Raw genomic sequence first — 17,178 nt, 5'->3', positions numbered from 1 at the left:
ACAGTCAAAATAAACGCTAAAATGTCCTTACACCTAACTAGAACAAGTTCTAGACAATGTAACAACTCTTCCCTCTACATATTGGCATTGGTTCAGTAGGTTAAATTCCCTACTTAGCAAGGAAATAAATTATATAGAGTACATTGTCTTACAACGTATTAGTAAGATAGGCAAAAATAGTCTTTCACATGTAAATACGCAAAAATAATCTTTCACAAGTAAACTATGTAGCCATCAGGGTAAAAGATAAATTAAGGTTACTTCAAACCTTCGCGGGACTACATTGGTCAATATTTTTTGGTCAAGAAAATTAAAATCCGCGAAGCTCAAGTTTGCATACTGTGAAAGCTAGGGGTTCTGTTATTTCATTGGCTCGCGTCTTTTCAAGTTACCACATTCCTCTGTGAAGGCGTGATGTGTTTATAAATCTTTAGAAGGCGAAAACTCGCACTCGTTTTTCGAGAGAATCCCTTCTCTTTAAATGAATTAATAGGGTGTGCAGATTTGACGGTTTTCCATGAAATTTGGTCAGAACATTCACTGATAGATATGGAACAAGAGCGTGTCGGCGATTTCCCTTATTTTAAATACTTTCCTCGTGGCGGCCTTTAACGCAACAGGCTGCGCGAATTTTTCGATAGTCGAACTTGACAGATCTATAAAAATACAACCAATAGAAATAAAAGAAAATGCTGACACGTTTTTGGAGATTGAGCACTGCACAGTTATTTTGCATGAACGATCACATTCGATACCCGATTAATTCGCTGGAACGTCAGTCGGTCATTTTGGAGTTGACGGCCTCTGCCGCCTTTGGAAAGCAAAATCCAAAACAAAACATAATTTTATCGAATTCCACAGTCTATAACCTTTCTGTTGATATATAGTTTGTGGGGGTTTCCTTGAAAACAGCGCGCGTACGAATTTTTTTCTGGAGTACACCCGCGAAGGTTTGAAGTAACCTTAATGCAGCGGGGTCTAAGGTAAAGGTAAAGTCTGCATGCGAGCCAAGTGGCCCATCAGGGCGGAGCTTATCCCGGTTTCTGTAGCATGAAGCGACTAGGAGTATTTCTAGTCCCCCCTGGATGGGATGCTAGTCCATCGCAGGGTTACCCCCAGTATTAAGTTCGCCGGTACCCATTTATACACCTGGGTGGAGAGAGGCACTGTGAGAGTAAAGTGTCTTGCCCAAGAACACAACACAATGTCCCCGGCCAGGGCTCGAACCCGGACCGCTCGATCCGGAGACGAGCGCACTAACCATGAGGCCACCGCGCCTCCCGCAATGCAGCGGGGTGTAACGACGGTTTACGGTCGCATCTTTGATGCCAAAAGATCAAATGGCATTATAACAATTTGACCGTTCAGTTAACCAACACTGCAGATATCTCGAGAAGTTTGTAATCAAGCTTCCTCATGTTTAATACTCCCTATGCACGTTTACGACCGACTTAGTTTCACGCGTAGGCCTCTCTATTTTGAAACCGTAAACTTGAAAATTTTGCCAAAAACGAATATTCTCATAACAGCAAAGACGAAACGATTGCTTATGTGCAGTAAACAGCATAAGGCTGCCTGAGGTTTGAGAAAAAAATTTTGCGTAAACGAAGCTTAAAGAGAGATGGGCAAAAGGGATGGGGTTAGTGGTGAGTTTTGAGCACCTGTGTTAACCACGAATAAGGCGTCATATCAATCCGTTGTTATACATCTTAGATCTGTGTTAGCTGTGCTACCTGGCTGAAAAAATAATTGCATCACAGACTTCAAACACCAAACTTTATTTTACTTGCTTCATTCATGTAACTGCATGTTGTGCACTCTATTTTCATTTGAGCAAATATTTCACTTGTTTATTTCTGTGAAAATTCAAATTTCAGTTTCCCAATAAAAAACTCAAGTTCATGAAAGACTCTGTCTTGTCTCACTCAATCAAACTTAGAGTTACTTTCATTACAGAAACAGAGTTTCAATCAAATTTCAATGCTCTCGTTGATAAGAAAATTAAATTTGATAGCGCAGCTTGCAACTAAATATTACATATTATGATATTAGAGCAAAAAGTTTCAAATTAATGCTCCCGATTTAATAAATTACCGCATCATGCTTTAAAACGCGTTTACAATATATTACACATGCATTCATAGCGCGTGTTTATACTGATAAAAACAGACCGTGGCACGACGAACAAGCAGTTTATTTTGAGAGTTGCATCACTGAGAATAAACCTCGTAACATCCTGGAAACTTGTACTTTGGTGAACACGACATAAAAAATACAACGACATTCAGTTAGAACATAGTTAATAGAGGAAATGGTTAAGAAGCCCGGTAAACATCAAAGAAGCAAACAAACAGGCTAAGATTTATGTTGGAAGGTCCTTGCCCCTGCACATCGTTTGTTTTATGCTCATTGGCTATGCATGATTACACAATTGCATAACTGCAATGCTTCTATTGGTTAGTTGTACGAACACACATAGCCACCATTTGTATTTTGCCAGGTTTTGTGCAGGGTCAACCCCCTAAAATAGCCAACAAAAACAATACAACAAAGAATTTTGCCAGGTTTCAAAACCATTTCCCTCAATTAACTATTGTCAGAATTCCAACTAGGGTTAGTGTAGCTTCAACATGCGGTTCATTTCTCTTCTTAACCGGCATTGGAAGGTCGGATATCTACTTTACTTCCTTCCTACTCAGTTTATACGGTGGCTCGTAACTTGTGGTGCAGCGTAACTTAAGCCCAATTTAAATTTTGCAGAGTAACAGATGTTACATCCTGACTTACTTATCACCAATTAGTATCCTAAAAACAAAACAAAGGAAAACACTGGCGTACCAAGCCCGACGTTTAGTTATAAACACTTAACAAAGTAAATTAAAGGTGTTTTTAACAGATTATACTGTTGTCATGGTAACCTGTTATATCAAAAAGATAATCAAAACTTGTCTACTAGTGATTCGTTTGCTACGATTATTATAATACCAATCAATATTTAACAATTAGATATCACGCATAGAAATCGAGAGCGAATAATCTAATTGTTTTAGTATCTAGTAGTCGTTCAAAACCTTAATCTAAATCCTCTTCAAAGACACTTCGAAAATACAAAGAAGCGGCCTCCAGCGCACGCTGCTCACCTACTCACCGTCTACAACAGAATAGATAGTGAGCAGCGTAGCCAAATCAGAGAACGGCATTCGTGATAGAACGCTCGTAGATTTATACTAATAGGTAGTAGTATATGAAAAAGGGATGACAACCATCACAAGCCACCCTATAGAGATCATATAGAAATAAATATCTTTCATTATAACCTTCCTGGAAAGCTCTATTCTAACAATTTGCAACGCAAAACGCCTCCGTCAACTTCTCACAACAGAAACAGTTACCCTACTCTCCACAACCACACTTTGACGGTCGCCGAGTTCTACAAATTAAACCTCAAACCATAAAAATTTAAGGAAATGTTAACACTTTGCTTGAGGTAAACGAGAGGTTTGTACTTGTTCTATATATATTTAATTGATAAATAAGGTCGGGTGAACCTTGTACATATTTCACATTATCAGGTACCAAATATATTATCCATAATGTGAACATCTAATTTGGTCATCTACACTAGACACCTACGCGCATACTGTTTCTGGAAAGAGCCGCACGCGAAACTTGTGGTACGCGCAAAGACAAATCTATACACACAATATGCGAAGTAATTGTCAGTTATTTGAATTAAGGTAGTACACAGTCACACAATTATTATTTATGCTGTTTCGAATATTCTCTTGCCGTTTGACGAAGGTTGTAGTCTGGTCACTCCATCGGCGATACCTGCATTTGTGACCCTGAAATAATCAATGGAAAGTGTAAAGAACATGAAAGGCTGGACAAATAGTTAAAATCAAAAACTGCACGTTATGCAAGTCTGAAGAAACAAACTTCATTCAACCGTGCTGAACGTCAACAAATGTCCTTGAGCTAAGACGAACAAATTCTCTTTGAGGCGTCTTTACAGAAAGGAAAGTTAAGGTATTTTTCATTGGTGTTTTAAGTGGCAGAGTGGTTTAATTGAATATCGTCTTTAACCTTTCCAAACTAATAGTGCAACAGGTGTAAATATCCAGTCGGAACAAAACCCATGCAGGGGGTGAACCTTTAGCCACTGCACACGGAACACGCAAGAACACTACAATAACCCGTTCGAAGAATTGCGGTGTTCGGTAAGTCCCAGCCCTTCAAACGGGATCAATTAAAAGTATTTCGTCAAGATTGTTACACTTCACAAACATTAATTACCTCGTTCACAGATCAGCACAAACGTGTGAAGTTTTGCATTTTTAACACCTGCTTGCTGGTTGTTAATAATTCGTCTTGATACAGTAATGAGAATTTCTCAGTGAATCAACTTACACTTCTTCCATCTCCATTTCATCATCACTGTCTCCTTGTGGTACATGCAGGTAAGGGTTGTCCGGAGCAGGACGGAATTTATATCTACATCCATCCAAATAACACAACCAAGTATTACAGTTAAAACATACAACAACCTAATAGACAGTAACAAACTAATTTATAGTGTTGGAAGACACGTAAAGCGTCTAACGCTTCCGGGACTAACATTTTCTATTTGCAAGAAAATCCAAGTGTACCTTTCCCCAGTCCAACAAAATGGCGCATGACGTTCGTACGAAAAGAGGCAGCGTGGCCGAGTCGTTAGAGCGCCGGACTTGAAATCCGGAGGTCGCGGGTTCAAGTTCCGCTCTGACCACCAAGCTGGAGTTGTTTCTCGGTAGACACTCAGTCATGCTTGTAATTAGCCAACTGGTCTGCCTCTCCCCAGTTGGGATTTTTAAGCGTATTATGTTTATCTGAAATATTTCTTTCTTTCAGTTTAAGGGGCATGCCTGAGAACTAGCTAGGTGTAGCTAACAGCATCGACCAGTATAAACATTCAACATTTACCAACATTTTAATGAACATTACCCACCGAATGCACATTAACTAAGGGAGTGTGTTGACCAAAGTATGTCATCCTTAATTCTCCGACTCCTGTAGATAATTCCCCACACAATATTATAGTGCCCCCTCTCTCCATACCTAGCAGCAACTGTCACAGAGAATTCCCCCTCACGGGTGTAAATTTCCCCTCACTGAAATCCCCTTCCTGAGTAGGACCTTTCACCACAAACAGTCTGCAAGCACTGAGCTTGTTTGGTGTAAAATTCCTAAATGCAATAATGGTTTTCCCATCGCACAAAGTACATTGGGCTATATTTAAAATCTACTCCCATATGGTGAGGTAAATATTGTAAAATATATCATTGTCGATATAGTTTTTGCTTTGATGCAACAAATAGTGATCTAAAATAAAGGAATAGTTTTCGTTTCTTACCCAGTGAGAACAAAGAAGACATAGGAGGCTGCATTATTGAAGAACTGAAATAAAGCAGAAGAGATATTCATGTTAAGTGAAAGATGAAAAACTTGGAAAATCAACGCTGTCAAAGAAAAGAAAGAAAACACTTACATCATCCAACCACATATATTGAAATGGCACTGTTATCTGAAATGAGAAGGAAAAAAATCAATAGCACCAACACGCCGTCAATTCATCGTCGGGTTTATGCCCGTCTTTTGTAGCCAAAATTGATTAACCCGTACGTTGCCTGCACCACCCCTCACAGGAATCTTACATTAGGATAGCAAAGAATCCAAGTCCACGTGACTTTGGACACGAGGCAAAAAGAACAGAAACTCACTTACAAGTTATTCACCTGACTACACGTTACAAGTATAAATAATACATATAAGATGTAAAAACAACATTGAAGTAAAATTAAAGTAAAAATTCACCATCTTTATTAACTTATCAACATTGAAGTAGATATTAAATATTCTTATCTGAGAAAGAACATGCATTTTCTATAGGATTCCACCCCCGTCAAACAACATATTCAATTTTCATTTGAAGCTCATAATCAAATTATATATCATTAAGCACAAGCAGTTCAAACGTGTTAGACATATCAGTTCATGCTATGGGTTGGTATAGAATGTATTGTTAAGGTCATTCCCCAGTATTGCAACGCGCATCCCTACTGCGCATAATTTCACGCGTGATTAGCGCGCGCGCATTAAAAAATGGCGGCTTTTTCTTTACGGCTGGACCTCGCAAACGAGTATGGTGACCTTTCACTTGTTTCTGTTGTTTTGAACTGAGTAATAAATTTCTCTGTGCAAAATAAATATGGACCAATTCTCAGTGTAGAACAAAAACGTGAATTTAGCAAGCAATCGTGACTACAATCACGGTGCTATTATAAGGATTTATTGGACATAAACAAGGTGATGTTGTTCCTAAACGAACATGGGGACCCCTCATTTTTATTTCAAAATTTAAGTTCCTATAATATAAACAATCAATAAGCAAAGTTTCACAAAAATCTCAGTGCAGGTTCTATTTCGGTGGAATGACCTTAAATCAAATGCTGTTGGTTAAACTCACAAGTAGACAGCTGCACTAACCTTGATCAAGTACACGATTATTCTGGTGAAATAGATGTAACAGACAATCTAAAAAAAGAAAAAAAAAACATTGATAGATTTAATAAAGAAATGACAAAAAAACTTTCCATGTCCATATTAAACAAACAAAGCCAAGAATTTATCAATCAATAGAGGAAGCAAAACCAAGCATTAACCCTTTGACGCACAAGTAGCCATATGCAGCCACTTAATGGTCGTGCTCTTTGTACCACTTGTGACATCATCAATTTAAATGTCACCACAGATATTATTGGTAAGCAGATGTTAGAGCTAGGTTAGGCCTTTCCGTACAATGGTCAGGTTTAGATATCGACGACATTCCGACGTCGCAAATCGAAAAACAACGTTATCAGTTTTGGTGCAAAAACGATGGTAAAGTGGTCCACTATGCGCATGATTGACCAAGGTCCATTTCTAGGCTTCGCCCGTAATTAACATCCAACTTTTCACGGCAGCCAGAAAGAACATGCAACGCACAAGGTAGCCAGAGTAAAAGGGCCGTGCAAAACAGAAAGGAAAGGGGCAGCAAACAATATCGAGAACGGGTAATGACAAAAAAGAAAAAAAAAAGAAAAAAAATAACCCTAACCCGAAGTCCAAATTTTGGCTTATGCGCACGCCCGGAATTGAAATCTTGCTCAATTTTGTACGTAATCTTCGAAAAACCTCTCCTTTTAGTAAAAAAAGTTATCTTAGCAAAACTTAGGCTTATTTAGCGTCATGGCAGCCAAAAGACCTGACTGAACGGTAAAAAAACGGAATTTTTGGCGAAAGTTTGGTATTCAGAGGGTTAAGAAATACAAAGTATGAGCCAATTGTGTTACGAATTACACACACTGTATAGCTACTTTAATTATATCAATGAGCTTAATCCATCCTCTGTCATAATAAACAGCTGGGAAATGTAGCCTCCACCAATTACTCACTGAAGTCCATTGCGGCAGTTAGTAGTAAGAACAAAAAAACATCCGATTCCAAACAGTGTATTAAAGAGGTTCAGGAGCAACATAGCTTGACTTACCATCACATAGAAATGTCTAAAGAGCTTCAGTTTGGCTAAATTGAGCGCAGCTGTAAAAAAAGGTATTTAAGAAAATTTAGTTTTTTTTTTAAGAAAGAAAAAAAGTACACCAGCCCCATTAATTTAAAGAAAGAACATTTGTAACATACCGGTATGGAAGAGTTAAGAGAATGCAGGTAAAGCGGTGTTGTTAACAAAGTTTGGATGTATGATTTAGTTAGAGATTGTGATCAGGTTCATTTAGTGAACTTGTTTTGTGTTTTCTAAATTATCCTGTAAATTATTAACTTTATTATCCCCTACATTTAAAATTTCTCAGATGTAACATTCCTGATCACCTCTGATATGAAAAATTCCTTGCAATAATACAACCCCTCCCTGTCCTGAAAATGAGCCCAGCAAAACAGATAAAATAAGCCTTCTAAACAGATGCACATGGAGGAGCCCAGGACTTATCAGAACTTTAGGGTATTTTAATATTTTACAAGAATGCGTATTTTCACAGCTGCAACACCTTTTCCATCAGTTTGAGATCCTTCTTGTAAATGTCTTATTGACCTGAAACATGAAAGTACAGCATTTTATCATGTAAAACTGCGCAATACAAAATTACATAGTACAACTGCAGCACTAAGGCATTGGCAGTCTTTTCAAACATTTCTCCCCTTTGTGACAAAACAAAATGCATGCTAAATTAGCCAGGATCACAAAGACTGATCATCTACATGTACATGCAAACCTTCATTTCTAAAGATCCTGGATAATATTCTTGATCCTCTTTTACAGTGTACTCTTCAATGTTAAAAAAAGGTAAAGTTTGCATACGAGCCAAGTGGCCCATCAGGCCCTAGCTTATCCCGGTTTCTGTAGCATGAAGCGACTTGGAGTACTTTTACTCCCCTCTGGATGGCTGGATGGGATGCTAGTCCATAGCAGGGTTACCCTCAGATACATATGTACCCACTTATACACCTGGGTGGAGAGAGGAACCGTGAGAGTAAAGTCCAGTGAATGACCCCAGCCAGGGTTTGAACCTGGACCGTTCGATCTGGAGACGAGCACACAAACCATGAGGACACCGTGCCTCCCACATTGTACATCTACATCGTAGAGCTAGTTAAATAGCTATAAACAGACTTTGAACTGAAGTCATTGAGCCTTATTCAAAATATTACGAAGGACAAGAAGACTCTCGCACCAGAAGTAGCTATGGTGACAGACTCAAAGGGTACATAGTTGATACTTACCACACAACAGGAAATAGGATTGCTCCACAGCAGAGCAGGTCCACCAAAATAAAGAGCTCTTTGTAAGAACAGTCAAGGAATCAATCTTTAAGTGGCAACATAAATCTTACATTCTACTATTTTGTTCATAAAAAAAGACTACAGAGAGAACCTCAAAGCAGCAACATTGAAAGGAATAAGCACAAATTAAAGCAATTTATCTTATAATGTTCAACTGATGCTTGCTGCAAGCCTCTTCAAGACTTGACACACATGATTATTAAAGTCATAAGAGGTTCAACAGTAATTACCAATTCTATTAGTATTGATAATGTCATATTAATAAATGAGAGGATATCCATGTTGTGTACTGCATGTTTGCTTCCTCTGTTGACTCCATCACAATCTGGGCTGTGTTTGCTAGAATCTACATAAAATAAGAAAAACAGAATTAATTTTTTTTGTGTTGATATATTATTTCTACCTTCAGTAGGTGTACATGTTAGGTGTAGCTACAGTATGTCTATGATGCAGCCTTGTACATGCACATATACATGTATGAACAGTGATAAAATAATAATCTTCAGTGAAAAAGCCATCAAACAGTGATCAGCAAAAGTCATATGTACATGTACATTTGTACAATCAAAACTACTAGAGATTTAATGCATCAATGTACTACACCTGTTTACATGTACATGTAAGCAGATAAAAATTGGTGTTACTCGCCATCTTGTCTAAATCAGAAAATCCCTCAACAAAGGATCACTGACTTATAAAAAAATGTGTACTTACCTGTAGTGGTATAACAATCAAAAAAATCTTCTTGTCTCTATCAGACAGGACATGCTTGATAAAGAAGTACCCAGTACCAATTAAGACAATCGTTGTAAACAGTAATGCTCCTTTTAACCTAAAATGGATCAAAAAGATGGCATGATCATCAAACATGTAACATACACATATAATTCATGAGCAATTGGATGTACCGTGTGTAGTGTAACTGTTAAACTTATTGGATACTTTGCAAGAATATCATTGTGTGTGCTCCATACCAGTTGATGACAACAAAGTATATGTATTATCAAGACAATGACCAGACAGCTGTGTTGGGCATACAAGGCATGGGAAGGGCTATGTTACTATAGCCCTAGGGATGAAGCTAAGGGTTGGCTGTCTTCATATTTTACTGGCTGAAAGAGACCTTAAATATGGCTGAATTTTCCCACAGAAACAAATACTTAAGGTACCCTTACATTTTACAGTACACAGTTGATTGCATCACTTACAGATGTGTGATGTAGTATAACACTTCCCATGATTCTGCTGGTTTGCCATCTCTATTGATAAAGTGAAAATTGACCTGTTTGGCAAAGAAAGTAAATCAAGTTGACAAAAACCTGGCAAACAGTGCTTATAAAGAAATTACATGTAAGTTAATTTACAAAACACTACAGACTCAAGATCTGTTTTTTAATCAATCTTGAAAGGTGGTCGAGTGTTATAGTAAACAATGACTGTGACTGACAAAAACTGTGCCTTGCACTACCTCCCTCCCTTCCACTTTACCTACATGCAGTAATGTCTTTTAATACCTACCAGAAATACGTATGAGTGTACTGTACATGTATGCTGTTGTACCTCATTTGAACCCAACTAAACTGTAAACTGGTATGCTGAGAGACTAAATTGAAAGAGTTGTACATGCACATTGCAATTACTCTAAATGTACAAGTACAAGAGACCACTGTTTATTACACGTACTGGTAACAATACATGTAATACATGTACTGGTATACAATTTATGCAATTGACAGTACTTACTGCTTGAAACATCAAATCAAGAGATTTTAACAGGGCTAGAGTGAACATCATATAATGAACTTTGTATGTAAATTCTCTGTTAGAGAAAAAACAATAGAATACTATCAAGGGTGGAATAATGACTCCCAGAGCAGAAATGTAACTTTAAGGACCAAGAGTATTCATTCATGACAAATGCATGCAATTACCAAATGTTACATGACTAAAATTAATATTTTATACTTTCTGCCTGATTTTGAGAGAAAAACAGACTGTCAACAGTCTGTCAAAAAGTTTTCTACCACATTCACCTGTTTTTCCTCAGGATATGAAGCCAGTAAATTGATGTTCCAAAGAACAGCACAGATAGGACACCAAACATATAGGGCAGCGGCTCCTGTAGTACAACATGATTTAACACTGTTTAGGCCCAAACTATGATTGACTTACATACTACAACTGTCCAATTTTCATTTCCAAATGTTAGAGGGCTTTTCAGGGCCAATGGAAACAAACGATGAAACAAATGAATGAACCTAACATACATAAAAGTTCCAACTGGAATGAGACAGACCACTTGGCTATTTACAAGCACACCCGAGGAGTTAAACTTGGGATTACTGAGATTAACAGCGGCTACATGTAGTGATCAGAACGAAACTTGAACCTGTGACCTCTAGATTTCAAGTCCAGTGTCTTGACTACTTGGTCACACTGCCTCCAAAATTCTTAAAGTTTAAGAGTCATAATGTCACTTCGCACTAATTCCATCCCTTGTGATGACAATGTTCTTGACAAAGAAGTCCATTGAGATTTTTTGGGGGGAGGGGAGGCATCTTTCTGGGCAAGTGGATTTTGGGAGTCCCTCGGCCAAATGGCGAGTGCTGACAACATTTAGTTTCCAACACTGAAAATACCTCAGACTTCTCTCCCTTGTGGACAATTGACATGACTTGGATGTCAATTTCAATGTCCACATGCCAGTTCATTTCCCAATAATTTATTGCACCCTGTTAATCAGTCCCAAAACATAGTTAACCCTAACAGTTACAAAATGACTGCTTAATATGTACAGTACTTTACAACTGTGGGTAAGAGAATCAAAGACTTAGTGTGTAGATAATTTAATAAGTTTTTTGGTGTTAACATAACATGATTGTATACAGTACAACAAAAACAACAACAGATACATTTTGCAGCAATGAACAAATAACAATACATGTAACAACAGAAAATTTTCTTGAAACCTCACCTCTCCAGCAGACAAGTAGTTGTCCCCATTTTTCTCTTCAATGTTAATCTGTTTAAACCAAAAAGAAATGAAAAAGAGAAAGTTTACAACTACATATGAAAGGCCTGATGAAAAAGAACTTCAGCGGAAAAAAAACAAAAAAACAGGACATTGTTTAACACAGTAAACAAAACTGCATGCAAAATTTAGAGTGTTTTCGACAAAGTTCACTCGTGGCCAAAAATACTTAATGCCCTTTTTTCTACCAGGCCTTTCATATGTGGGTACATGTAAAGGTAAAAGAGCAATAACTGAAGTAGGATACTTACATGTATCACAGACAAGTAAAAACTTAAGCATCTCTCGTGAAGTTAAGTCTTAAGGCTTGATTTCTTGTGATATTTCATGCCACGTTTTTCACTCATGAGTCACCCCCTAAAATTGCTGCATGCATCATTGCACATGACAATTTCAAGGGTACACATAAGATGCAATTTATTCTTTATGTACTAACCAAATGTGAATGTGCCAAGAGAACTGACAAGGCATGACTCTTGTGCAAGCATTAGATCTGAGTATTATTATAAAATAAATTTTAAAGAAATATTTTGAAACAAACACGCCATACTGTACCTGAATTGTCACTGGTACTACAGGAACGGTCAGTCCATTTCGACAGTTGTGGAAGTACAAGTTGTATAATCCCTCTTCAGCCTTGCTTTTAATCTGCACTACAAACTAATAAAAGCACAAGAAACATCTTAGCTGACACTGTACATGTATAAAGTTATCAGCTCACTAACTATAAGTGTGGTTCTCCCAAAAATCTGATGTTTGTAGGAAATAATATGCAGTAGCCAGCGCTGAGCATTCAGAATCTTCCAACCAAAGAAAAGGAACATCATTTCAGTTCTTATTACATGCCCCAATGAAATGCTTTAATGTTTAATGCCAAAGGTATCATCTCCCAGAAATTTACTCTACTGTTCAAACACCACAACCATGGTGAGAGGCCTTATATAACACTTGGCATGAAGAGGAAAGGTGAAAGTGAAAGGTCATAACTGCGGTGAAGCTTAGTTTCCACAATGACAGAAGCATTTTGGCGTAATAAGTACACAAATATCAGAAGTATCATTTTACATGAAGTATAAACCACCGCCCATACAGTGTATGCGAGCCTGAGAGTAATTCACTTGTTTGCAATCTGCAATTTTTTGCCACATAGGTGCTTATGGAGAACGCAGCTCATTAGCCCACCTTTCAAGGACTTCAAAACTCCTACAGTAAACTGTACTTCATTCACACTGTGAAAGTTAAAGCTAAGCATCAGCCTATGGCTGATAAAAGTTCTTTTGGGGATATACAACACACACATTGGTAAAACTGTATCCAGAACTTACATTGCCAGAGTACTTGAATTCAGAGACATTAGTTTCCTCTAGGTTCAGAGGCAATGATTTGACCTCACTTTTCACATGAGTCACAGGATTTGTGACAGCATTTCTTCTTCTTCTTCTTTGTGCTCCGTTGCCTTCAGTTGTATTTGATGTTTCATGGTCTCCTGGCTGAGCAACAGATGAATGGTTCAGAGCTCCAGTTGTAGATGCTGCTTGAGTTGTTAGAACTGAAATAGCAGTGGTTTGTCTAGTAGATGGAGAAGATGAAGTGGTGCTGCTTTTTGCAGCAGAAGAACTCGTTGCTGCTTGAATTGTTAAAGCTGAAGTAGCAGAGGTTTGTTGAGTAGAAGGAGAAGTTGAAGTGGAGCTGCTTTCTGCAGTAGGAGAAGAACTAGACGTCGCATTGTTTGGTACAGTAGATGACAAAATTGGAGTTTTGGAGGTGCTTTGTCCACCAGATGATGAGACTGTTGTTACGGTGGCCAGTACGGGAGCAGGTTCATTGTTGATACTCAGGTTCAGGAAATCTTTACCATATTTATCAATTGTTATACTGAAAAATTAAAAGATCAAAGCAAAACAGATTGTACATGTACACTAATAATAAAATTAATTATCGAGTGAATAGGTTGAGGTCTTGTTCAATTAGAATATGAATTTGTAAAATTTTTACAGTCAAACCAGATATTCTTTTGACTGGAACTTCACAATGTTCTAAGACTTATATTATGATTGATAGTTTTCTGGAAGTAACTTTTGACTTACAAATTCACCTTTACTTCCACAAGTTCTTCCTGAAACTTGAACTGCTCCTGAAATTCTGGTTTTGATTTATAGTTTCCCTTCAAAATTTGCCTTTTTTGAAGAACACTCCCTCTTCTTGGAATTTCCAAAAGCCTGCGTTAAAGTGGGTATGAAAATTTTCTGGAACTACATATTTTTTTTGTGTGTGTCTGTGCTTTTGAACAGTTCCCAGTTTTACTTTTCCCATATAAAATAAAACAATACATGTACTACCTCTGTGTTAAAGAAGGAGAAAATAATTGCTCTACAGTATGATCAAATGCTTATCAACAGATTAACAGAAATAACCCACAGGTTGAGCTCAAATTGCTTCACTGGGAATCATGCTTAAAACATAAAAATTGTCCTTGGCCACAAGTTTTAATAAACTTGATGTGGGGTTTCAAATTTGACAATTTTAACTGAAACCGTCACTTTTAATTTCTACAGTCTGTTGATAAAATGGTTACTGGTGAATCTTCAAAAGTCAGGGTTTTAAAATCCTTATAAACTGCCAAGGCAAGCTTGAGTGTTCATGATTAGAAAGAAGAGTGCAGCATTACCCTTGCATTACTTAGTTTGGTCACATTATGAGTCATGCGCAGTAAGCATAGTGCCAACCTCATGCTTTCAGTTTTTTGACGGTGCTCCATTACGCTACAATAACATCCAAAGTTCTTTAGAGTTTTAGTGTATATTTCTGGTTTCCCATGCATGCTGTTTCGCCCCAAGATCGGGATAGAGGTATGCACATGATGTTATTGTTTTGTAATTGCTCTTATGTTGTTTGTCAATTTCTTTCTTTCTTAAATTTATTGCTTCAGTAGCTGACATTCAATGATTTCACGAAATACCTACTGTATTTCTTGTTGTGTAATGTTTTGATTGTTCAGGTCAGCTGAAGTGATTTTCATCTATTGTGCCTCGGATTAATCAAGCTATAGTTAAGTTTAGTTGGTTATTGCATCCTTATTTCAGCTTTTACTTGTTGGACCATATTAAAGATCACCGCATTTAATTCGATGTTGTGCTGTTTTTATTGGATGTATGGATCGACTCACGGAAACCATTTTGTTTATTAAATACTTGTACATGTATTTTCATGTTTTATATACATAATTTGATGTATTTATTCATGCTGCCATTTCTGTACTGTATGCATACAGGTGTAATCTGTCACTTAAACGATGACGAAATGAAGGCATTGAAATGTCAAGCAGAGTTTTTATCTCTAATTTTCTTTGAAAAAGTTTATCAAAATGGATCCTTACTTTCCAGAACTATATTTTCTCTCCCTTTTACACCAAAGCTAAATTCACTTAAGCTCAAAAACTTTGCACTTACCATTCTTCACCACTCTTTAGATCAAACTTGATAAGTGCCAGAGATATTTGGTTGGTATTAGTAAATGACTGCTCGGTATCCTTAAGAATGCAGTTCTGACTGTGCTGTTCCTGAGTAAGGAAAAATATTACATCAGCAGAGAAAGCCTCATTAGTATACACTGGTGTCGCTGTCTTAATTCTGATTGGCTTAAAGCACCCAGATAATTCTTGTTGGCATGGTTTCACTGCATCGTACCTGTAGACAATTGTTTTCCCATGTGAAGAATTGTTAAATGTACAGTCTACTGAAAACAGTTTTCATACAGTCATGTACATGTAGTAGTGATGCCATACTTGTAGACAATAACATTCAGCAAACGTATCCTTTTATTTCATTTATCCAAAATGTTTAGAATATTCTTAGTCTCTTTTCTGACATTTGACTTTAAATGACATTTTATGACTTTATAACACTTGACTTAAAACAAATTTAAAGTCTATTTCAAATAATTATAAGTGTTTTAGACTTGAGCCTGGTAGAACTTTAAAATAATATCCATACAACAACATAGTCTAGGAATATCTCCCATTTTAAAACAAGCTCTCAGCTGTTGAGAAACTCCAACACACTGGTAAGCAAACAAATATTAATAACTGAAAAGGACCCTTTTAAATGGGGGTCACCCTCGCAAGGCTTTGTACAAAAGTGCTTTGAACATAAAGCTGTCTCCTAGGATATAAGTATGGCTTTCAACACATGCTTCTCTACAGGATGTTTTCTCAAATTGCATACAGTGTACATATATTGTTTCTTTAAATTGGCATATTGTCAAAAATTAAATTTTGTCTGCCAAACTAAGACAAAAATGCTATGTCTGAAGTAAAAGTGACAAGAATCAAATGATTACAAAGCAAGATATCTCCATTTCAAAATTTCAAATTTATGCTTTCCACGACTGGCGGAACAGCTATACAAACACAGCAAACAAAAAATCAGCATTTGAAGGAGATTTCAACATACTTCCTTTAAAACCTGGCATGATAACTACTCAAGTTTTCTTGCTCTTTTTTGCAAGTCTGATTTATTTCATTACTCTTTGCAATTTTGTTGGAATAATTTCTGAGGGCGAGATTTAGATGTAAAAAAATTGAAAAGGAAATTCTAGTAAACAAATTAAAGACGTTGAGCACAGTATATCTTAATTTGTATATATAATATTTTTATCGCTAGTTTCAACAGAAATAAAATAAGCTTACCATGTAGGGTGAAATCCCGTCGCTCCCTGTCTTCTCCAAGGAAAAACCAAACTAAATTTTAAACGAAAATAAGATTTGAGATATGACGGCTCATTTATTTCAAATGAAGACAGAAGCTAAGTGTTACTCAACGCGAATCAAGTGAACATATCATAATTAAATTTTGAGAGCTTAGATGTATAATTAGAAGTTATATATAGAACTCAATACTTACGAGAACTTTATCACGGTCGCCTTGAACCACCATATCAGAAAAGTTCACTTTGAGGATCCCATTCTGAAGAAATCCGAACTTACTCAACTCGATTGTCTGCCTCACTTCATCCTGTATATAATTTGCAAGCGAAACTGTTTAGCAATAACTCAACGTCTTTTGCAAGTCAAACGATACAAAAAGTCAATAGATTCATAAAATAACTATACCTTTAGTAGTATTTGATGGTTTCTACCCCAGATGGCGGGAAAAAGAAGAATAAATGCGTAAAAAACAAAGTGATTGTTCCAACTAAAACAGGTCGCCATTTTGTTGTGATATCGATGGCGCTGGCATGACGTCACTGCTCATTTCCAGTCCTTTGACCGGGAG

At 37.0% G+C, this 17,178-nt stretch overlaps 1 protein-coding gene across 1 annotated transcript; it reads right to left on the bottom strand.

The window, feature by feature from the left end:
• Positions 1 to 1,762: 1,762 nt before the first annotated feature.
• On the bottom strand, positions 1,763 to 17,145 carry LOC110044792 (protein GPR107-like). Its single transcript, XM_020750379.2, has 20 exons — positions 17,016 to 17,145; positions 16,807 to 16,917; positions 16,593 to 16,643; positions 15,355 to 15,464; positions 13,231 to 13,780; positions 12,461 to 12,565; positions 11,849 to 11,896; positions 10,908 to 10,993; positions 10,618 to 10,693; positions 10,083 to 10,156; positions 9,589 to 9,706; positions 9,152 to 9,220; positions 8,815 to 8,876; positions 8,082 to 8,125; positions 7,568 to 7,617; positions 6,526 to 6,573; positions 5,528 to 5,563; positions 5,393 to 5,436; positions 4,411 to 4,494; positions 1,763 to 3,845 (listed from the first exon to the last, which is right to left on the bottom strand). The coding sequence occupies exons 1-20, from the start codon at positions 17,112 to 17,114 to the stop codon at positions 3,764 to 3,766; spliced, it is 1,947 nt and encodes a 648-aa protein (XP_020606038.1). The 5' UTR covers positions 17,115 to 17,145; the 3' UTR covers positions 1,763 to 3,763.
• Between the last annotated feature and the right edge of the window lie 33 nt (positions 17,146 to 17,178).

This window comes from Orbicella faveolata, unplaced genomic scaffold, assembly GCF_042242905.1.
Source record: "Orbicella faveolata isolate gen_17 unplaced genomic scaffold, um_ofav_v1 contig_36, whole genome shotgun sequence".
NCBI lineage: Eukaryota > Metazoa > Cnidaria > Anthozoa > Scleractinia > Merulinidae > Orbicella > Orbicella faveolata.
This window is presented reverse-complemented; position numbering and strand designations above follow the sequence as displayed.